The 23,095-nt window shown below is 50.1% G+C and overlaps 1 protein-coding gene across 2 annotated transcripts in view; it reads left to right on the forward strand.

The window, feature by feature from the left end:
* The first annotated feature begins 590 nt into the window (after window positions 1-590).
* The window catches only part of XDH (xanthine dehydrogenase), a 62,794-nt gene continuing 40,289 nt past the window's right edge, over window positions 591-23,095 (forward strand). Inside the window, exons 1-9 of one of the 2 annotated variants that reach the window (XM_080814147.1) lie at window positions 591-705; window positions 7,614-7,671; window positions 9,755-9,851; window positions 11,011-11,119; window positions 14,653-14,779; window positions 15,715-15,776; window positions 19,305-19,373; window positions 19,694-19,783; window positions 20,833-20,974. In XM_080814147.1, coding sequence (XP_080670273.1) covers window positions 664-705; window positions 7,614-7,671; window positions 9,755-9,851; window positions 11,011-11,119; window positions 14,653-14,779; window positions 15,715-15,776; window positions 19,305-19,373; window positions 19,694-19,783; window positions 20,833-20,974 — 796 coding nt within the window. In that variant the 5' untranslated portion in view covers window positions 591-663. The remainder of the gene's footprint in view (window positions 706-7,613; window positions 7,672-9,754; window positions 9,852-11,010; window positions 11,120-14,652; window positions 14,780-15,714; window positions 15,777-19,304; window positions 19,374-19,693; window positions 19,784-20,832; window positions 20,975-23,095) is intronic. The other variant, XM_080814148.1, reaches the window with a different exon arrangement.

Below are 23,095 nucleotides of genomic sequence, written 5' to 3' on the forward strand. Positions count from 1 at the left end.
ACAACACACTCCCGAAACATATCATTTGTCTCTCTGCCTTCTGCTCTCGGTGCCATTCGTAGGCCCATTTACAGGATGGAAATGACAGTTCTGGAGACAACATGGCCAAGGTCAGATGCCAGGTTTTGGTTTTGGATTGCTGGGCTCCATGGCTCGTGACCTCGTGGCAGCTCCTCCGGGCCATGTGAGAACACGTCTTCCGTGTAAGTGCTGAGCCCGGGTTGCTGTATACCCGAATGGGAAAATGCCAAGTGTGGAGGGGGAAGGTGTGACTCCTTTTTATCCCAGGGCTCTGACTTCGGCCCTTCCTCCTTCGGGGCAATGGGACAGGTTCCAGGAAGGTGGTGCTTAAGACCACGGGTCACCTGGCCACCGGCCCTCCCCCGGGCTGATATCTGCCTGTGCCTTCCCCCGTGCTCTTTGACACAGCTGTTGGAGGTGTGGTTTCCTGCCCAAGATTGTTTGCGTTTTCCGCATTACATAAACCGGTGGCTTTTGCCAAGCCCTCCCTGTGCCGTGGAGCTCTAGGCAGCTCTTCTCCTATTGGCTGGCCAAGTTTCATTTTTTTCGGGGGAGGTGTAGTTTTTCAAGCTGCTGAGCCAGGCAGTGTGTCAGTCCTTCTGGGAGTGAAGTAGCTGGAGTTCAGGGACCCCACCTGTAACAATGACAGCAGACGAGTTGGTTTTCTTTGTGAATGGCAAGAAGGTAAGGAGGAGCGGGCCTCAGGTCCGACTTCTCTGCTCCCCTGCCAGCGCCTGATGTTCGTTCTTTGGAAGAGGCTGGCTCTGTTCTTTCTCTTTCTCTCCTCTCTCACTCATTCCCCGTCTCCTCTCTCCCTCCCTCCAAAGTGTTGCTGCATTTTGGGTAACACTGGGGGAAGAAAAACCTTCTCAGACCTGGAACACAGGCAGGATGCTCCAGGGGTAAAGGCGTGACCGTGACCGGGGAGGCAAGGGAGAAGGGAGGCTTGAGTTCCCACTCGATGTGCAGCAGCAGAGACCCTGACCCGAAGCCAAGGCAGGGGCATAGCGTCACGAGACTGGAGGTCACCCACCACGCCTCTATCTCTGTGTTTAATCCAATTTGTCCTCTGGCTTTTGTTGTTCTCTTTGCTGAGAGAAGGAAGAGGAACTTGTTTTCTTGCTAATACCAGGGTGTAAGATAGACAGAGCGTTTGATTCTGGCATTTCAAGGCTAATGTGACAACTAGCTTGTATGAGGACATTTACTAACATCTTGTGGCAAGCCACTATGTTTTTTTTCCTTTTTCATAAGGGGCATGTTTCTCCCCCTCCCTCCACTTAATACTGCATATAAATATTTTGAGTCTCTTATTTTGATAAAAATTGCCCACTTGGATGAACTTTGTTGGTACACAGGGACACGGGAGTGTGGGTGGGGGGCGTTGAGCAGAAGGGGACTTCAGACATGGGGACCAGTCCTCCAGGCCCTGCAAGGGTGCGAATCTTTGCAAATTTCACCACAGGAGCTGGGAGGGAGAGTGCAAGCACATTGCATTGTCCCCATCCCCCTCCCTCGAGCCCTGCTGAGAGGCTCCGGTCCGCTCCAGCTCCCAGGTCAGGAATGAAAGGGACAGTGAAAGGACAGCCATACGTAGTCCTACCTCGTAAATGGCCATGTGGAGAGTGTGAGGGGTGACTGTGCCAAGGGGCCCTCAAAGAAGGATAATTTTATTTGTTTTGCTTTACTGGTGTTTTTGAGTTGAGAAATTGGGCGACATTTGAGGTAATTCTCAAGGGCTAAAATGAGCTTCGTGGGGCATCTGGTGCTTAAATGGTCAGGAGGTGTCTGGGCGACTAGCAAGGGAATTCCGTGAGCTATGGCAACATCCGTGCTCTGAAGACCATTGGGTTCAACGTGAGGCGTGCCACCGGGAGGTGCTGAGGGTGGGGTCAGCCATGTTCTTCCAGGTTCCATGTGTCTCTCCATGTCAATTTCTTTTGAGGATTGGCATCTGGCAGCAAACCAAGAGGTAGGGCACAGCTTCCCTGATGATGGTTGTGAAATTTTACACCCAGCATTTCCAACAACTTTGTTGCATTCAGCGATTGCCTTGGAGAGATTCAAGAAACAGTTGAATTGACTTTCTAGAAGTATTCCTTACATGAAGCACCTTCAGTGGAATTTTTCTAAACAGTTTTTACATTGAGTGAGCAGCTGGATTCAATGACTTCCAGGGCCACATCTTACTCTAAGATTCTCTTATTTACCATGCCATCGATTCGTATGTGACAGGACGAGGTTGTGCTCTTCCTTAGGGATGGTGTGCTGTGACGCACTAGACATGAAAAGGCGCATTTCGAGGGAAATCTGGCCTGGCGAGGTTGTTTCCCCCTGTATCTCGGATCCACTTCAGGAAAGCAATTTAACTTTTTTAGATGGTATCGTCATATCAAACTCACTATCTCTGGAAGTTTTCCTAGTGTCAGTTGCTCTGATGCCATAAGCCTGTAGCCTCTTGAGAAAGTGCTAGAAAGGTGGAGAGGCAATCTAAGAAGTGATGATGAAGTAAAAGCCATGCTTTGCACAAAGACCAAGCAGGAATCCCCAGTCAGATCAAGGTAGCTGTGAGTACGTGCATTCCCATTTCTATTTCCAAGATCTTGCAAGATCTAGATCTTTTGTTACTGGATATTGTGCAGAGAAGTTACCAAAGAAGCTGTTGGAATGAGTGACTCACTCTTCAATGTAAACTTTATTCTCTTATTCTCCCTGTTTCAGGCTGTCCAGGACTCTGTCTCTGCTGACTGAGGTTCTGGAGAGGTCCTGAGGCCAACGATCAAATACCTCAGGGGGCTTCTGTGGTGGTGATGGGCCTCGATGATGATCGTTTCCATGTCTTCTGTTCTAGAGTCAGAGTTGGAGGAAAAGAAAGAGCTGCCCAGGATTTTGGTGTTATTGTAGTGTCAGTCATTTTGTGGGCGGGATTCTAGAGTGTCTCAGCAGTAGCTTTCTGTTTGGTGGAGATTGTGGTGCCTGGAAGAGTCTGGCCAACTGGGCGTGAGGGGCACGGCTAAAGGTGGGGGTGATTCCCACAGAAGCAGGTGGCAGCTACAGAGAGCCTCATAGTGGCTTTGACTCACTCACTCACATTACGAGCTCCTCCCAGGCCTGCGCCTGTGGAGTACGTTGGCACTGGGTGAATATGGTCTCTGAGAAGAGGCCAGGCACCTGCCCCTCGGGACCTTACAGACCAGTTAAAGAGAGGGATTTATAATTAGGCAAAGTAATATGTTACAAAATGTATTTTACAGAAAACTAGCCCCACAAAATGCTCTTTTCAGATATTCTTCTTTTAAAGATTTATTTATTTTGCAGGGAGAGGGGGGAGAGAGAGAGAGAGAATGTGCACATGTGAGAGTCAGGGGAGGGGCAGAGGGAGAGACTGTCCAGCAGATTCCCCTCTGAGTGTGGAGATGGACATGGGGCTCTAACCCACCACCCATGAGATCATGACCTGAGCTGAAACCACGAGTCTTAACGGACTGAGCCACCCATGTGCCGTCTCTTTTCAGATATTCTTCAACCACTTAGCACAGTGTCGGCATCCAGCAGGCGTCCAATTAATGAGGACAGGATGAATGCATGAGTATTAAATGCCATTAGAAATCCTCTACTGGGAGTGCCTGGGTGGCTCAGTGGGTTAAGCCTCTGCCTTCGGCTCAGGTCATGATCCCAGCGTCCTGGGATCGAGCCCCGCATCGGGCTCTCTGCTCGGCGGGAAGCCTGCTTCCCTCTCTCTCTGCCTGCCTCTCTGCCTACTTGTGATCTCTCTGTTGAATAAATAAATTAAAAAAAAAAAAAAGAAATCCTCTACTGAAGAGAATTATTTAAAAAAATTTTTTTGCTTTTTGAAATTATTTTAAGTGTACAAAAAAGTTGTATGAAGCATACAAAGAAACACTCAGTAGGCTACACACCTTTACCAACTGTTCACATTTTATCACATCTGCTTTATCGTTTTCTCCTTCATTCTCTCTCTCCCTGTACACACACACACACACACACACAACGAATAGGTGTTTATGGGATAAGCGCGTGCATTAGACATATATGGATATGTGTATAGGTATATACGTAGATATATAGATGTGTATAAGTACCTACATAATGTTACATATTTATTTATGTATAAAATTAATAGAAATATATACACAAAGTATAAAATTTTCTTTCTGAACCATTTGAGGGCAAATTTCCAACATCATGCCCTTCTAACCCTTAAACCAAGAGTAGAACATTCTTATAGAACTAGTCTCTATAAAAATCAGGAAATGAAGTGTTGATATAATACTATTACCTAATCTATAGCCCTTTTGCAACATTTTCCAATTTCCCCAATAATGTCATTGATACTTTTCTCCCAAGCCTAGGCCCCTGGGTCATACTATGTATTCAGTTGCCGTGACTCTTAAGTTTCCTTTAAGCTGGAACGGCGCTTTACCTTTCCTTGTCTTTTGGGACATCGATGTTTATGAAGAGAATAGGCCATTATTTCTTAGAATGTCTTTCATTTTGAGTTTATGTTATGCTTTTTTATAATTAGATTCAGAGTCTGAATTTTGGGCAGGAATGCCAGAGAAGTGGTAAGTGTTTCTCAGTATATTACATCAGGAGACATGTGAGGTCAGATTCCTCCATTATTTGGAATGTGAACTTTGATCACTTGGTTAAGGTGGCATCCATCAGTTTTCTTTACTGGAAGATAACTTTATTATCCTTTATAGTTAGCAAATAATCTGTAAGAAGATCCTTTGAGTCTATGTGAATATCTTGATCATCAAACTCTTACCTACTAGTTTTAGCACCCATGGATAATTCTAGACTGGCTCATTTACTGTGCTGATTGCAAGATGGTTAACTGGATTCATTAGTTGGCATTCCTCCATCAGGACAAACTTACCCATCTCTCCAATTTGTTTATTTATTAGGTATCACTTTGGACTCGTAAGTTTTAATCTTATTTAATGGGTTATAATCCATTAGAGCTATTATTGGTTTTGATGCTCAAATCTTATCAGAACAATATGCTGAACCCAGCATTTCCTAAGCTCATATACCCACAAAACGTTTGTCCTTTGGAATACCTGTTGGCATCCTGTTCAGAGAGGGTTCCATGGTGTTTGCTGGGCCAACTCTGCAGCCATACCGTGAGAGTGGTGCAGCCATTCTCTGTAGAAATGCAAGGAAGGTTGGACCACTCATGGCTGAGATGATATAAAAGCCTTTGCTGGAGAAGTGTTTGGGGTCTTCTAAGTCAGAATGCAGGTGGAAGGAGAATGGAATATTCGAAGGCACAGAGTCAGAGGTATACCCATTGTATTTTCTCTGGGATGTGAAGACCAGGTTCATATGGAAGTAGGAGGGGAAAAGGCTGAAAATGAAGATTGCGGACATATGGTAAAGGGCCTTGGAAGACAGCCTAGGGAACTTGGATGTTACCTGGCATACGTGGGAAGTCACAGGAGGCACAGAGCAGGGGATGGATGTGATGGAAGCTGAGCTAGAAGATGAGGAAGGCACAGCTCAGGGGGAAGGCAGTAAGCTAAGAGGCTCTTCCTGTCATTTCCAAACAAAGTGATAGGGATCTTTATTTGTGCATTTATGAGTTCTCCAAGAGACAAGAAATAGCTTCCTGTGTGAACTTTGTAACTAGGACTTTGAACAAACTGGACTTGTGGGGTGTTTTCATGAAAGGAAACTAATTTGATTTTCCACTTTCCTTTAAACTTTTTTTCAGGGGGCAAATTCTGGCAGTTTTATGACTTCTTGGATTGCTCTTAATCAGTAAAAAATCCTATGGTCATTTCTAAGTTTCTATACACAGCCTCAGTTCAGGATAGAGAGGTGGGGTTAGAAGAAAGTTCTCATTAAGTCAGTGCTGGTGGTGTAAGGACCTATTTTATATTTTTATTTTAGCCAGAGGTTTCCATTGAGGTTAAACAATAACTTTGTTGTTTAACCCTTAAACTGTCCCTGCTCTCCTTCCCCCAGGGGACTTAGAAACAAGTCCCGGAAACCAGTTCCAGGTAACAAAGCCCAGGTACAAGGGTGGGTCAGGCCAGGTGGAGACTCCCATCAGTGGGGGTGCATACTGTCTCCTAGCTACCAAGGTGATGAGCTAGTTTCCATGGCTACTGTGGGGTGAATTGTAATTCAATTAGCCACCTGTGTGTGGCCAGGCCCAACCACATGGGCTTTGCTCTATAAAAGTTAGTCTGGAAAGCAGGGAGGGGCCGTCCTCTCTGTAGGGGCGTCCCCAACCCGTCTGTTTGACAGTCGGTCTGATTCTTGATGCTTGGTGCAAAATAAAGCTTTGCTTGACCTTCACTTTGTATCAGTCTTGCTCCTTTAGTCACGGACCCATTATTGGGGTACCCATTTTTAGGGGGACCTAACAGTGGAAGATGGCTTCCCACCACTGGGAACATTCCATTGTAAGTCTCATGACATGGGGCATGTGCTTTTCTCTGGCCCATGGCCCTTCCTCAGCCTCCAGTTGTGGGAGGTCCACTCCATATAGACCCGATTGGAGGTCAAAGCCTTCCATAGTCAGTGTTTGGGGGATTATTTAAACACCTCCACACCAGCTCACTCTCTCTTGCATGACCTACACCAGGTCCACAGCCAACACTTCACATCTTCTGCCCTCCCAGACTCTGGGAGTGTGCACCGATCCCAACACTGCCATTTCTTCTTTAGCTTCTCTGGTAAGCCTATCTCTAGCTTATAGATATGCCAGACAACCATATCCCCCATCTCACAAAGGCTGTATATTAGCTTCCTGTGTAGAGCTATGGAAACCCCCTCATGAAGGTTGAGGTGTGAGGCAGATACCTCCTCTCCTCAACCTTAGGAAGATGTAAGATTTGTAGTGTCGCTCTCTCTAAAGAAACTCTTGTCACATATTCTCTCTCCTTAACCATCCCAGTCACTCAAACCCTATTACCTTCATAACATAGGATTGTTAGGAGTAGTGATGCAGGTTTTTGTGGATTTCCTTTGACTCTTTCCATCAGAAACTGGCACCTCACTTTATAGGCAACTTTTCTATCTTACTGAATAAACCATTTGTGGACTTTTGGGTTGAGATTTCTTCTCCATGTCTGACATGCGTTATGTTGTTGGCATTGGGCTATCAGAGCCAATGACTGGCAGCACAGGCCAACAGACTGGCCCTCTACTCTCTGAGACAGTACATGCCTAGGGCACAAATGGGGATCTGTGGCTGCCATTTTTAGCTGTTCCTGGTGAGATCCAGCAGCTGGAAATGAGATGACATTTTTTTTTCTTTTTAGATTTTATTTATTTATTTGACAGAGAGGGAGAGAGCACAAGTAGGCAGAGCAGCAGGCAGAGGGAGAAGGAGAAGCAGGCTTCCCATTGAACAGAAAGCCCAATGAGGGACTCGATCCCAGGACCCTGAGATCATGATCTGAGCCAAAGACAGATCCTTAACTGACTGAGCCATCCAGGCACCCCAAGACCTTCATGATATATTGGGCACATCCCTATTAACTCAACAAACTCTTGGGTGAGGCAGTGGCTAAGTATACCTAGGATACATTTTTCTTTTGTTTTTGTTCTTATAGGTGGTGGAGAAAAATGCAGATCCAGAAACAACCCTTTTGGCCTACCTGAGAAGAAAATGTATCCTGACTTTGGGGTGAGGGTGTGGGGCAGGGCAGTGGGGGTTCATTCTCTAGGCCTTATGTCATTTTCTAGTGACTGTGGGAAGCCAGTAAAGTGTGGAGGACAGAGCTCTGGAGCCAGGGCTCTGGACCCCTGCATCTTAGTTGTAGCTCTGTCACTCAGCAGTTGTGTGACCCTGAGACATCTTTTGAGTTCTCCAGGTATCAAATTATCGACTGAGAGGATTATTTTTGATGAGAGGATTATTTTTGATGTCTCTTAGGATTTTTCCAGGTAAGACTCTAGTGATGCCAGGGTTTAATCCCGGGCCTATAAAATGAACATCTGTGAAAGGCCCTCATTGGCCCTGGTTAGCTGTGTGGCTGTTCCCCTCAGGAGGAGTGGGCCTCCCTCAGGAGATCTTCACTGAGGCTTCCCAGAGAATCTTTCCAGTTCTGTGAAGGTGGAAGGAATGTCAGAGGAAGGTGTGTTTGTTGAGAAAGGATTCCTGAGTGGGGAGGTGTGTGGAGTGCCATCCAGTGTGGAGATGGCGGACACTGGGAGGCAAGGGACAGGGGACTCCTGAGCACTTACTGTACATAGGCAGAGTTCAAGGTGATTTTCATAGGTGAGCTCCTTGATCCCCACAGCAATGCCTCTGACAGAGGAGGAAGTGAGTTTGACACGTGAGAAGAGACCTGCTTCTTGCTCATCTATTCTGAGGAGACAGGCACATTCTCAGAGATTGTGGACACCAATGCTAGTTTTCTGATGAAGTTTCAAAGGTCCCAGAGCCCCAGATATTCCTGATCATGGCAATTGCTAGTTTGAAGGTCAAATCTCAAATGAAATCTGAAACCGAAAGTTTTCACAGAAGTGAAGGTCAGGTGGCTTTTGGCTGACCGCCGTGAGAGTTCATTTCTGAGAGTTCTGGGAAAGAGGAAAAACCCCAGGCTTGACTGCTATTCTGGCTTCTGAAAAAAAATCCCCCAGCTGGAAGATTCTGCTAGACTTTGGACTATTAAGTTGTCTGAACTATTGCTCATTGCATAGATTCTGAGGAGTCAGAGGAATAACTTAGGGTATAGAGAGCTCTTCCCAGTTGTATTTTAGAAGAAGGAACCACCTGGTGAAGGATGAGTCCCCAAATCTGGAGTCGGGTGATTGTGTCTGGGCCCTCACACAAGGTGACCCGAGTGACCGTGTTGCCTTTCTGGGCCCACCTTACCTCCTGGGCCTCAGTTTGCTTTGTTTTGTTTTAATCTGTGGAGAAACAGTAGGTCCTGCCTCACCTGCTCATGAAATTATTGTGGAAATCAATTGGGTCCATGGGTGTAAGTGTTTTTCAAGTATAAGATGCTATATGTTTAAAGAGACTAAGATCCAGCATATTAAAGGTAAGAAATAAATATTACTTAAATGACTGAATGATCAGACCATGAATGACTACCTAGAATTCGTGATAAATTTTCATTTCATCTTGCAAATAAGGGAAGCGACCCGCGATAATGACCTCCACCTTCGGTAGAGAGCTGGATGGCTCAGAGGCTTAGAGCCTGCAGGAAAAGCAGCCACGGAGCCCATGTGTCTCAGGGAAAGGGTCAGTGCTGCTCTCTAGAATAGCCTAGAACTTAGGCACACTAGCAGAATCAAAGTTATCAGACCACTTCTGCAAGTACGTGGAAGAGATGTTGCTACTCCTGGCCCCCAACCTCAAAGGTTATCTTTATATTCATTTCTGGTCCCATATCCTATGGGTGGATATTCAAAAGCCCTTGGTCCAACTCTAACTTTGGTTCCTGGACTTCAGCAACCCAAAAGGTTCAAGGTGACAAGCAGGACTCAGTAGGTTCCAGAACAGATCAACGTCTCATCTTTCCTCATCTGTGCAGTGGAGATGGTCCCATTCTCCGCCTTCCGGGTCACAGTGCAGAATTCCGGGATGAAGGGGCCATGTGGGTCTGCGGCCTCCCTGGTTGAGGGGCTCAAGCCTGTGTGTGCCAGTGGATGGCTCTATACTCACAGCTGTGCGCACATACTTCCCAGCAGCCCAGCAAAGATCCTTCTGTGAATTTGTGTTCCTTAACCCTCGACCACCCAGTGAGGCTAAGCGGGACCAAGCTCGGCTGTGGAGAAGGTGGCTGTGGGGCCTGCACCGTGATGCTTTCCAAGTATGATCGTTTCCAGAACAAGATTGTGTATCCTTTGCCCACTGGCTGGTTGTGACCCAAGGACTATGAGGCAGGGGTCATGTTGTGAGTGTGTGTGTGTGTGCGTACATAGGTGAACTTTCTAGATCCAGACTCATTTCCAATCCCATGAAAATTTCCAATCCCATGAAATCCTTCGGTCAGACTCCACTGCCTTTGGAGTAAAGTCCAGTCCCTGCTTAGTGCTCAGGGCCCCTCACGGTGTGCCCCACCTTTCCTCTCCAGGTATCTCTCTCTATGGGCCCAGCACTCCATCCCTGCAGGGACAACTGTGGACTACTGACACTCTTGGCCTACTCATTTCCCGGTCTCTGCATAAGCTGTCGTCCAGGTCTTGAATGTCCTTTCTTCTAGGACTTCTCCACCTGGCCAGCTCTTGCTAGCTCTTTAGGACTGGGCAAAATAACACCTCCTCCGGGAAGCCTTCCTTGACCTCCCAAGACTAGGTTAGGTACCCCATGTCTGTGCTCAGCCCTCCCGAAACACTTCCCATAAGCTGTTTAAATTGCACCTGCACCCAGGCTTCACACATTTTCCTGGGTTGACCGTGGGCTATTGAAGAACATCTCACTCACCTTTGTTTCCTCGGCCCTCAGCAGAGTGCCTGGCATGTGACTGGACTCAGAAACTGATGCTGCTTGTATACATGGATGAGTGGCGAATAGAAAAAATGGACATCAAGAAGCTCTGTTTAAGGGGCTCGTATCTCCTGATCACCCCCTCCTTTTTCCCCCACAGAGGATGGGAGACAAGGGGGTGAGAGCAGGGGGGCAAACGTGACTGGAGGTTCTGAAATTGAAGAGGCTGAGGAAGGGCCTTGCAGAGAGAGGAGCAAGCACTGGGCCTGGAACCTGCCAGAAATTTCCTCTTGACTCAGCCTCCAGGGTGGGGCTGAGAATGAGGTGACTGAGGATGACCCTCGTGTTCCAGCTTGGAGGCCCAGTGCCTCGCAGGACCCTGCAGGGGCTCGTGCCTCACCGGGGTGGGGGGAGCCTCCTTTGTTGCTAGCCCAGAGGCCAGGGTAGAGAGGCAAGGACAGCCAGGGAAGAGCCCAGAATGTAACGTAGAGGGAGGGGTCATAACAAAGCACCTCTAAGTCTCCGGTGGCCCCAGTGGACAACAGAATGACCTTAATGTGGGGCTCCAGCCACTTTTCTGCCAACGCCTGCCTGGCCCCCATCTGCTCTTTGCATCATGTTGCTGTGACGACGGTGGAAGGAATCGGAAGCACGAAGTCGAGGCTGCATCCCGTGCAGGTAACTGGAGGCCAGGGAGGCTCAAGCCAGGGCCGCGGACTTGTTCTGGGCTGTGAGCCTGAGTGTCACTGCCCGGGCAGGAGGCACTGTGGCCTGGCCGAGTCCCTCATCTCCTTTTCCTAGGGGGGAAGCGGTGGGGGGCGGGGGTGCGACTGTGAGGCGGAAAGATGGGCCCCAGGCCTGCAGCTCCCTCCTGTGGCCACCGTGGGTGTGACATGGCATGACCCCGAGGGAACCGTGAGGTCAGCATGACCGGGTGGCCAGGGCAGGCTGCCTATGCCAGACCTGGAGGGAGGAGGGCAAGGGATCGCCTCACCCACCCCCCACCCCCACCCCCACCCCCGCGTGTGCTTAGGGAACCCCCGCTGTCTCGGGTTCAAGGTTCCAGATGCTCTGTACCCTTGATTAAAAGCCCACCTACTCCCTGCTTGCTGGAATGGTAATCCCATGACTCCTCTCAACGGCCCCCTGCAGGGGATATGGATGTGGGCTGCTAGGCCTCTACCCCACTAACAGGGAGGTTAGTAAGGGTTTAGTGAGAGAATAGAGGCATCTGAGTGTTGGACTGAGGGGTTTGTTTTTGTTTCTTTTTTTTCTGATGGTATCAGGCTGCCTGGCAATGGATTGAAATTAGGAACCAAGAGCGGGCAGTAATCTGGGAGGTTTTGTGGAAAGAATCAGGATATTCTTAAGCAACATGGCAACACACAGGAGCAGAGTACTGTGCGAAGGAAAGGCCATCATTTCCAGTGCTTCTCGTATGGGGAAACTGAGGCAGGGGGACTTCCAGACGTTACAGTCAGAGAAGGTGCCAGAGACAGGCCCGTTGGCCACTTGAGGAGACCCGCTGCTCAGATCATGCCTTTTTGGGCACCTGATGTGGGTGCTGGGCTAGGGCCTGGGGCTGAGGGAGCTGCATGTCCTCGGGGGAGGGGCAGGGCAGCTGGCAGGAGTCACCTGAGATCACAGCGCCCATAGTGCTTCATTTCTTAGACAGCAAAAGGGGAAATTACTAAACTTGTCCAACCTGCAGGAGAGGTGAGAGGGTGAATTCGGGCTTGTAATTGGAAACAAGCAGATGAAAGACAGAAGAGTTTAAACACAGGGACCGTATCTGAATAATGCACCAAACCCCTCCCTTTCCAGTGGTACAGATTCTTAATCCCCATGTGCTTATTGGACCCTGAGTTAGCTGTAGAGCCAGATTCCAACTCTCCTTGTCCATTGGTTTTTTTCCCTTGGGGTTTCTAGGACACTACGCTTTGCTCACCTTCCTCCCTCCAGGCTGGTGCTCGGGGCTGGCTCTAGGCCTGCCAAGTTCCTAATTGCTGCAGCAGCCCTGGGCTCTGGCCGGGCCCCTTCCCCTCGCCTTCTGCACAACCCCCATGCCCAGGCGAGTTCAGTACCATCTATGGACCAACGGCACTCCCATTTACGTCTTCAGCTTTGACCTCTCCTCAGAGGTTAGATTCATAATTCCAACCCCCTCCTTGATATCACTATATGGATGGCTCATCTCAGACTTCACAAACCCTATTTTCGCCCTTTTTCCCCAGGCTTCCTCCATCTGAGTCAATGGTGAAAGCATCTGCCCAGTTGCTCGAGATAAATATCTGGGAGTCACCTTTGGTTCTTTCTCTCCTGCACCACACCCAATCCTTCCAGACTCGATGTCTACTTTACGTCCAACCCTACGGCGAAGCCTTCATTTCCTTAACCCTCTTACTGCTTGGTCTGAGCCACCCTCTGCTCTTACGTGGACCATTGTGTCCTGGTCCCCATTTCTACTCTTGTCCCCTATAACCTATTCATTCCCTACCCACAGCTGGAGTAACTTAAATTTTCTTTTAAGAGAGAAAGAGAGAGCAGGGCAGGGGCAGAGGGAGAGAGAGAATCAGGCAGAGAGAGAAGGAGAGAGAGAATCAGAGGCAGAGAGGGAGAGGGAGAGAGAGAATCAGAGGCAGAGAGGAAGAGAGAGAGAGAGCAGGGCAGGGGCAGAGGGAGAGGGGGAGAGAGAGTATTAAGTAGGCTTCGTGCTCAGTGCAGAACCTAACATGGGGCTCGATCTCATGACCCTGAGATTGTGACCTGAGTCAAAATCAGGAGTCGGCCTCTTAACCCACCGAGCCACCCAGGCCCCCCCTCGGGTGATTCTTAACTAGCATAATTAGATCATATATACTCTTCCCTGGTTCAAGTCATGTTATTAAATTCGACTTACAAGGCACCTCTTCAGAGAGGCTGTTTCGGAGCACTCCCAAAGGGCCACTGGTCACTCCAGGTCCCATCAGCCTCCACTAAATCTCTACAAAACATTGATCTGGAATTTTCCTGTTTCTGTTGTCAGTATTTCCCCTACTGACTTCTCGAGACTGGTGATCTTGTCTCTCTTCTTCATCACTCTGTTTCCAGGGCCCTTCCCACGCCGGGCACAGAATAAGTTCTCAGTAAATATTTATAAAGTGGAGGAACATTTGTATATCCTAGGCACTGGAAATACAATACTTCAGCAATTTTACTTAAGTACCCAGAGAGACTCCCAGGAGACAAAATAATAGTAATAATAACAATAATAATACTAATGTGGACATGGTGAATCTCCTGGTACTAAAAATCTGGCAGAGTTTGAATGAGAATTCTGTGACATTCGATGCATATAGCAAAATCTATATGGCATATCTCCAGATTCTTATGTTCCCATGGATTCCTGGCATTGCCTTCATTTAAGAATGTAGTGATATTCTAGTTTGGGGAGAAAAAAAAGAGTTCATGTAGTTCTTAATAAATGCCGGTTTCCTGGATGGCAGACTAGAGTATGAAAAGAACGTGAGACCACTCTTCCTTTCACTGTGCGTGTTCTTTTTTTTTTTTTTTTTTAAAGATTTTATTTATTTATTTGACAGACAGATCACAAGTAGGCAGAGAGAGAAGGGAGGAAGCAGGCTCCCTGCAGAGCAGAGAGCCTGATGTGGGGCTCGATGCGGGGCTCGATGCAGGGCTCGATGCAGGGCTCGATCCCAGGACGCTGGGATCATGACCTGAGCCGAAGGCAGCGGCTTTAACCCACTGAGCCACCCAGGTGCCCCCACTGTGTGTGTTCTTGGTTAAATCTCTTAAATCTCTGGGCCTCCTTCCTCCTCTGTTTAGTGCAGAGAATGGAGGGTGAGAAGCCCTTCTGGTTTTAATGGTCACTATTCTTCAACGAGACTTTCCTACGAATGACCAATGTTGGTTGACCACCTACTGTGTGTCAGGTATAATAATGTTAGGAGTTTAACGTGACTTATCTCACTAAATCCTTACCACAGCTCCAGAGATAAGTACTAGGGTAGCCCTCATCGTACAGGTGAGGTACCCATGGCCCCGGAGAGGCTTGGTGGCTGGCCAAGGCCACCACTGGGCCTAGGACCGACTTCGTGCAGGGACCGCTCGCCCACCCTCCCTGCTGGCATGCTCGGGCTTCCCATGGGTCCTCCAGAGAGCCTGAGAGAGCTTCTGCCAGCATGTGGGTCTATGTCATCTGTCCATTTTAGGAGAGAATCTCCAAAAGCCACGGCTCCCAGTGCGGGTTCTGCACGCCCGGCATTGTCATGAGCATGTACACGCTGCTTCGGAACCAGCCTGAGCCCACCATTGAGGAGATCGAGAATGCCTTCCAAGGTAGGGGCCTCCAGGTGCCACCTAGGAGGGGGCATAGCAAACAGGGCGTGGTGGAGGTTAGGGCAGGGCCAGAGCCCAAGCCGGGAATGGGCTAAGAGGGCGAGGCGCTGCCCTCTGGAGGAAAGGCTCAGACTACCCCAACTTGGTGGCTCAGGTCGTCTGGAGTTGAGCCCTCTCTCGGTCTGAAGAACACTTGCATGGTTTGGAGCCTTCCGGGGGTCTCCTGCCTTAGTGTTTATCTTCCTGAGGTGTCCTCCTGCACTGGGATGGGGTGGCCCTGGGAGGTGGGCGCGGAAGGAGATCATTTGGGAGATTCCACAGAGGCTAGTCACGTGGCTGCCTTTCTCCTCCACTTGTACTAGAGCAGGATGTTGCAAAGGCGGCATAACAAGGAAGAAGGTGGCCATGATTCTGAGCCTTGGGCAGGAGCAGGTTTCCCACCTTGCCTCCTGGGCCCGGGATCCTGGACAAGGTGTCTGTTCGCTGGATTGAACAGGCTCCCCATCCATTCACCATTTCAATTCATCATTTATTCAATTCGTTGTATTGAGTCCTATCGTGTTAGGCACCATGCAAGGCACAGGGGGCACAGGGATGGCCCAGGGATGAAAGACAGTCTCTACCCTCAAGGAGTTTGCACTCTAAGTGAGAAGAGAGTTTATGATGTAGTTTGATGAGCTCACTGACAAGGCTATGACCAGGCATCAAGGGGGCTCTCAGAAGAAGCACCTGATTCAGTCTGGGCAGTCTAGGAAGGCTTCCTGGAAGAAGTGTTAGAAGTTTTGAAGTCAGGAATACAAGAAGGACGGGGTGTTCCAGGCAGAGAAAACAGAATAAGCAAATTGAGCTACTCACTGAGCCAGGAGCAAAGCCACAAGCCCCTCCCCTGCCCTGGGGCCTGTGCTCTCAACGCAGCTTTATTCCTCTGCCCCCAGGAAACCTGTGCCGCTGCACGGGCTACAGACCCATCCTTCAGGGCTTCCGGACCTTTGCCAGGGTAAGTGGGGGCCCCCGGGGCGGCTGCGGCCCTGCTCCTAAAGCAGCAACACTCAGGAATCACAGTGGGAGGGAGCCAAGGGCCTCTGGAAGAAAGAGGAGAAGGACAGGAGGGCCACCTGGCCGATTGTCCCTCTGTTGGTACCTGGCGCGGACACTGCACCCCACCTCTTGTTCAGAGGGTTCGTGGCAATTCCAGGAGTGCCGAGAGCCTCCTTCCAGGGAAGGCTGTCTCCTGGAAGAGGCATGCAGTCCAAGAGCTAACTGCCTCTGGGCATTCAGGTCTGATGGGCTCCCGTGACCCAGGTGCTGAGCCTGGTGTTAAATGACAACAGCCCCAGCACTTGAGCTTCTCCGTTCTTCAAGCAGCCGCTGTCTGCAGGTGGCACTCCGTGGGGCTTGTAAAACTGCTAATTAGATCTCCGGTCAGTTGGCACCTCCCTGCCGTGTTTGTATACCTCTGGGGGAGAAGCCACAGCCTGGCCGCACAGGTCCTGATCACACTCACACTGACACACGCCTGCCATCCCGCAGGGAGGACAGAGGGCTGGCCTCTCCCTTCTTGGCTCATCTCCCCAGATTTCACCTGATTCTCCAACTGGGGCAAGTTAACCCTGACTCTAATCAAACCATCTCTTCTTAGTTTGATTCCTGGTTGAAAGGGAGAGTCACAGACACCTGTGCCTTTCACGGACCTTGAGGGTTGCTCCATTCTGAAAAGGAGTGTTGTATCCAGATGACCCCAGAGGGTGGCCACAGGGATGGGGTCTACAGGGAGGGAAGGCAGCACATCCTGCTGAATGCTTTTGATGACAAGGAATGGGGAGGTGTGGATTTAAGGGAAAATGACCAAAAGCGCAGACCCGGAGTGTGCAGACCTGGGTTCGAATCTCATCCTTTCACACTGAACTGATGCATGACCTCGGGTATATTCCCTTGTTTCTGAAATGGGATTATAATAATACAATATTACAATGTTATATTAAGACATCTATAACTGTAATAAAACATACATAATTACAATAATATCACAGAATTGTAATAATACCTATAATAATTCTTACGGTGTTTGTGGGAAGTACTTCTCCCTCCTAGAGCCCTTAGAACACTGGCACATTTTAAGTATTAGATACACGGCAACTCTAAATGACGATGCTGGTAGGTTTCTTCCATTCCTCGCTATTTGACCTTAGTCAATTGCTCAGCCTTCCTGAGAACAGAGGATTGTTAATCTTGTCCATGTATTTATTTCTGAAGAGGCTTCTCGAGAGATACAATTTCACCAGCCCTCCTACTTTCGAAAAGAGAAGGGCTTGTGAATGTAATCCGTGGTATGGTCCTTTGCTGGGCTGGAGTTTGATCATCATTGAAAGGGTTCCCGATTCCATTGTGCTGGCATTGCCTCCCTGGATCAAGCTGCTGGGCCACCAGGAGCAGAGCAGAGCTCCCAAAGTGACTGGTACAGAGAGTGTGCTCAGAGCTCATGCACCTTACTCCCCGGAGACACACCCCCCCTCCCCGCCCAAGGCCTTATTTGGAGCCTCTGCATTCTGAGTTTACATACAGCTCTAATGAACCTGCTTAGCTCATTCTTAAGCCCGCAATGCACATTAGGAAAGTGGGGCGTGTTTGCTAGAAGGAGGCATGCTGTTCACAGCAAGAAATGATGATGTCCGGTTAGCAGCAAAGAAGGGCATGGAGGAACTGTAAAAATGAGCATGAGCCTAGCAGTCCAGCCTGCTGAGAAAAGGAGAAATCTCTCCAGGGGGTTAAAAAAAAAAAAAAAAAAAAAAAAACAGCTTTATCCAACCTCAGTGGGCATGGAGGGCAGTGGCACATTATTGTACGTCACAGTAATTTGTGTCATGGCCACGTCCATGAAGCATCAAGTAAAAAGATCTAAGGAAGACTGTGCCAACACTTTATCTGGAAAATGTACTTCCGTGAAGTATGTCCTTCCCCACAAGGACTGGGTGAGTGAGGCCGATCTGGCTGGACGCGGCTTCCCTCCCTTCAGGTGGGGTCTGGTGAGTCCCCTGTGTCACCGTCTCCAAGAAGAAAGATGAGAAGAGACACTAGGGGAACTTTATTTTTCTCTTCTTTTTTGTCTAAACACAGAGGAGAAGGCCAAGGCCATGGTGGGAAAGTCCAAAGTACAGTGCTCCAGCAGCAGGGCTGTGGGCACAGGAGGGCACAGGAGGGCACTGGGGTCAGCCCATGGGGCAGCATGGGCAGGGGGCCGAGGCAGCCAAGGCTCCTCTCCTGAGGAAGGGGGTGACAGTGTTTTCAGATGCTCTGAGGCCATCCTGTCAGCCTCTGGGCCCTTTGAGGGCTTTCCTGGGCACACTTGTCACTGTGTGATTCATCCTTTGTGCAATGTGTCTCCCGTGACTCACGGGCAGAAGGGCTGCCCCAGACCTGCTTCTGCAGGAACTGGCCGCCTTGGACATGGGCTTGGAGCCATGCCTGGGAGATGCTCCCACCTTCGCCTCTCAGCATATCTCCGGGATCCTGGAGTGTCTCCCAGACCCTGAGCGGAGACTCCCGCGTTCTTGGCACACATCAGTCAGGAGAACACACCCTTCCCCATCCTCAGCGCCTCCGTTCTGGGAGGCAGCGATCCGAACCCTCCTCCCCGCTCTGCCGCTGGCGCCCAGAGCGGTGCTGAGTCAGTTCTTGCCCAGGGGTGGTGGGTCGTCGGACCTGTACCCTCCCTTTAGCACAGGGTCTCAGTGAGGAAGGAGGAGTGTTTAGCTTTCTGGAAAGAAGGACCTGATATGCAGTGGTGAGGTCATCAGGCACACTGGCTGGACACCTCTCTGAAGCCAGCGCTGGTCTTGGACCTGCTTGGAAGGAGCCCCACAGAGACCGGGGCCTGGAAGGAGCCCAGCCAGCCCTCCTAGAACTTGACCGATGCCCAAGCAGAGGCTCTCCAGTGCCGAGAGCACCCATGGGGATTCCTCTCAGAGAGGTTTCCTAAGGAGGAAGCCCTGAGGGGCAAAAATGGGCATAAAGATATGTTTTGATAAAGTAGGACTTAGCTTTTATAGAGAAATTTTCTTTTTTTAGAAAGAGAGAGAGAACGAGAGAGCGAGCGTGCATGAATGGGGCTGGGAGGGGCAGAGAGAGAGAGAGAGAGAGAATCCTAAACAGGTTCCACACCCAGCACAGAGCCTGGTTTGGGGCTCCATTTCACAACCCTGAGATCATGACCTGAGCTGAAATTGAGTCTGATGGTTAATTGACTGAGCCGGGTGCCCCTGGAGAGAAATTTTCTTAAAATTAGAATTTCCTCCTGCTTTTCCTGCATGAGTTTCTTAGTTTCCATCAACCAAGAAAGGGGAAGTGGTTAAAGCAGAGGTCTTACATCCATGCAGACGTGAGCGGGATGGGGAGCAGACACCTGCTGTTCCCCTGGTGCTGGGGTAGCGGCAGAGGTGGATTTCATTGGATATTAGTGACCCAGGTTTTTTAAAGCTTCTGGGAAAGCTCTTTGCAAATATTTTTTGTGTATTTGTCATCTCTCTAGGATGGCGGGTGTTGTGGAGGAAGTGGCGACAACCCGAACTGTTGCATGAACCAGAAGACGGAGTCCAAGGTAAGTGGGTCCTCGTCCTCCTCTCCACGGAAGCCTGGGGGCCAGTCTCAGATGAAAGGAGGCAAAGGATTCTTTTCGCACTCCCGTCAGTGTGGCCGGAAGAGGAAATGGTTATGCCCAGCCTGTGAGGGTGGTGAATGTGCAAGTTAGCCCTGGGTCCTCTGGCAAGACCTCTTTATCCTGCCTTCCAGGAGCTTCCTGGCCCTCCACCAAGCCGGATGGGGGCTGCACACAGGCTTGCTTGGACAAGGGCCTGGGTAGATCCTACAGGACATATTAAAGGAGGAGATATGGTACCACCCAACTGTTCCCTTTTCCAGCAGGTCACTCTCTCACCATCTTTATTCAACCCGGAGGAGTTCAAGCCCCTGGATCCCACCCAGGAGCCTATCTTCCCCCCGGAGTTGCTGGTAGGTGATGCCGCAGGGAGAGGCCCAACTTAGTCTCTGTGCCATGAGCCTCTGGAGGCCTGCTCTATTTCATACCATCTGGGACCTTTGTGACCTTGTCCTTTTTCTGACACCCAGAGGTCAAGTCCCTCTGTCACATATTCCACAGGGACCCACACTTCTCTCACACGTGTCGCTCTGAGCACTGAAAGTGGATCTCCCTGGCACTTTACTCCATGTAGAGTGTTCCAGAAGCATCTGCCGACCCCCTGGCTACATCTAACGTAGAAGCCCCCAAGCAACCCATTCTCCTCTCTGTAAGCAGTCCCTTCATTTGACAAAGAAACCAAGCTGTGCTCAAAGGGCACACTCCCGGGCTTGCTGCTCTGTTTGAGGACCCTCTCACACCCACCCTCTCACTGGGATTCTGCTGCTTCGCTGCAACATTTATGGCAGGGGAAGAGTCAAGCCTCACTCCGAGGCCTCAAGTGCAGATTCTGGGGGGTGCTGAGCACATGAGGACAGCCTAGTGAGTCCAGCGGGCCCGAAAGAACGGCATGGCAGCAGGCCACCAGCATACCTTTCCCTGGATGGTGCACCCTTGAGAACACTGTCAGTCTGATCTGGGGGGTTTTCTCTCCCAGCCCCACGTCACCCCTCACACGCTAGAACCGGCCTCTGTTGCATTCTCTCCTGCACCCTTCCTTTGCCACCTCTGCCCCTTCCCTCAGCTCGTCCACTGCCCCTCTGGGAGACAGTGGCATTGGTGGGGGCTGGGGCACTGCTTGGAACCCAGGCTTTTGGTCAGGACAGTTCAGGTTCCCTTGTGGCAGGAGAAGGTCCCATCACTTCCTGGTCCCCTAAGGAGTAAGCCAGATAATGTGTCTAAGAGCTGCAACACACACCCTGCCGCAACACGAGGACATTCCCCTCCATTCTCCCCGATCTGTCTCTTCACCCCAAATTTCGTGTTCAACAAACCGGTGGGAGAGTTGATCCCATCGCAGACTTCAGCGTATCAGGAGCCGCAGTGGGCAGGAGACAGTGTGGTAAGGAGCTACATTTTCCAGAGGCTGAAGGATGTTCCTCAGAAGCAGCTGCGTTTTGAAGGCGAGCGCGTGACCTGGATCCAGGCCTCCACCCTGGAAGAGCTGCTGGACCTCAAAGCCCAGTACCCCGAGGCCAAGCTGGTGGTGGGGAACACGGAGATCGGTGAGAGCGGGGCGGACAGTGTGCCCGGGGGTGGCCCCTCGCTGGCCGTGTGTCCTCAGAACACTGGCTTCCCCTGCGCTGCCCACATTTCCCATTTTACCTACGGTGGCGGGGCGGGGGGGTTGTTTAGTATTGCCTCAAGGGGCTGTTCCTGGTCCTGAGGAGACCCTTGCTGACTCTCCATAAGCACGTTGCACGCCAGCTCTATGCCAGGTGCTATGGGAGGAGCTCGGGTACCAAGATCACTTGTCACTGTTCCTTCCCCACAGTACCTCCCCGTCTCAGAGAGGAGGGAGCAAAGGGGGTCACGTGTCTAGGCCGGTACATGAGAGACATTAGGGGTTCCAGCAGTGTCATTCTCTTGCCCCTCCCCTTTTCTGGGGGTGATGTGGCCACCAGCCCTATTGGTGCCAGCACCTGGGACATGAGGCTCGCCATATGCAAATAAGCCCGGGAGACTCAGGTCTCTACTCCCCGGTGCTCGAAGGGACAGAAATCCAGGAATTTCTGGAGCTGGCCTGGCCCATTTCCACTTTGCTGGGTCCCAAGCCCAGAGAGGCTCTGAAGAAAGGATCGTGGTGTAGCTGAGGTCTTCCTTAGAGGACTTCTGGTGTTGGGGGTGTGGGGGGGCTTGACATGGTTTTAAGCAGCCCCAGGCAGTCCTGTGGGGGGCTCTTGGCTCTGGTTCTGGAAGGAACCTCTGGGCCCTGGATTCTTGCTGGATCTGTAGACACAGAGAGGAGGGTCTGATTGGTTTCAAGCTGGCAGGGGACAGAGTAGGCCCCGCCCTCATGAGCACAGGTGTGCCACCGAGACTCCAGCTGCAGAAACGTGACACACCAGGGTGGCCGGGGGGCCTAGGAGCAGTGCCTCCTGTGATGTGACCCTGATAGCCTGTGTGGCCGTGGCCCTGGGGTCCAGGGTAGCATGAGTTAAAGTAGAGAATGACTGTTTGGAAAAATCTTCGAGCTCCTTTGACACATGACATGTCCATAACATAACCCAACATAACATCCTGTTCATAACATAACATCCTGGATACAATTAGACTCTAATGGGAGGGAATGAATCCACAAATATTTTATAAGCTTCAAGTTAGAAATAACTTCTGAAGATGACTTCATCCGGCTCACCCCTTCTTCCTTATATATACACCCGAGAGGGATTTGGGGGGAGCTGAGAAAAGAGAGCCTTGAGAAGACGGGCCACCTCTGCCTTCCACCTGCATTCTTTGTCTCTGGAGCCCGCATTCAAAGCCCACACCACACTTCGGAGACTCTCCACAGCACACGAGAGGGTGGGAGGATGCACACACTCTTCTTTTTGAACCTTCCCATCTGGAGCTCTGTGGGACGGGGCTGGGAGAGGTGCCGAGCGGACGGGGCTGGAGGACCAGGGCTGAGACTGTTCATGGAGCTCTTTCCCTTGACTCGCCGAGACCAGAAACTGGACCCAGACATGTGGCCCCACAGAGCCACGCACCTGGAAGGGTGCAGGCGGATGCTGGGGACGAGGAGACAGACTTGATGTTTTCTCTCTGAGACAGTTTTCCTTTTTGTCTGAGTGCTAGATGTTCATGCTATTATTACTATGATACACCAACTTGTAAGAATTGCTCACGGACCGAAACATGGTTGTTCTTAGCTGTGTAATTTGGGCAAGAGCCTAACTTTCCTGTGCCTCAGCCGCTTCATCTACAAACAGAAAATCACAATATCTCACAAGGCGATTGTGAGGATATAGTGAGTTAAAATATGTGAGGTGTTTCCATGGGTTCCTGACAAATGTTAGTATGCTATGCCTTTCTATATTATCCCCTCCTCCCCTGCCATACACACACACGCATGCACACACACCCACGCACATACACATAGACACAGACACACACACATAATTCAGGTTCATCTCATTTGAAACCAAAAGTCACCTCAGCGGGATCTGTGGTGGTTCCCCGTGTGCTGTGTTTGTGACAGGATCAAGTGTGCCTTCCTTATTAAAGAGCAGAAACTGTTGGGACGGTGTCGAAGGCACAAGCACAGAGTCAGCAGGCTAAGTGAGAAAAAATGAAGCTTTTTTGAGTAATAAAAAAAAAATCAAAGGTCCAACAAAAAAAGAGTTCAT

The sequence above is a fragment of the Martes martes genome, assembly GCF_963455335.1.
Source record: "Martes martes genome assembly, chromosome: 9".
NCBI lineage: Eukaryota > Metazoa > Chordata > Mammalia > Carnivora > Mustelidae > Martes > Martes martes.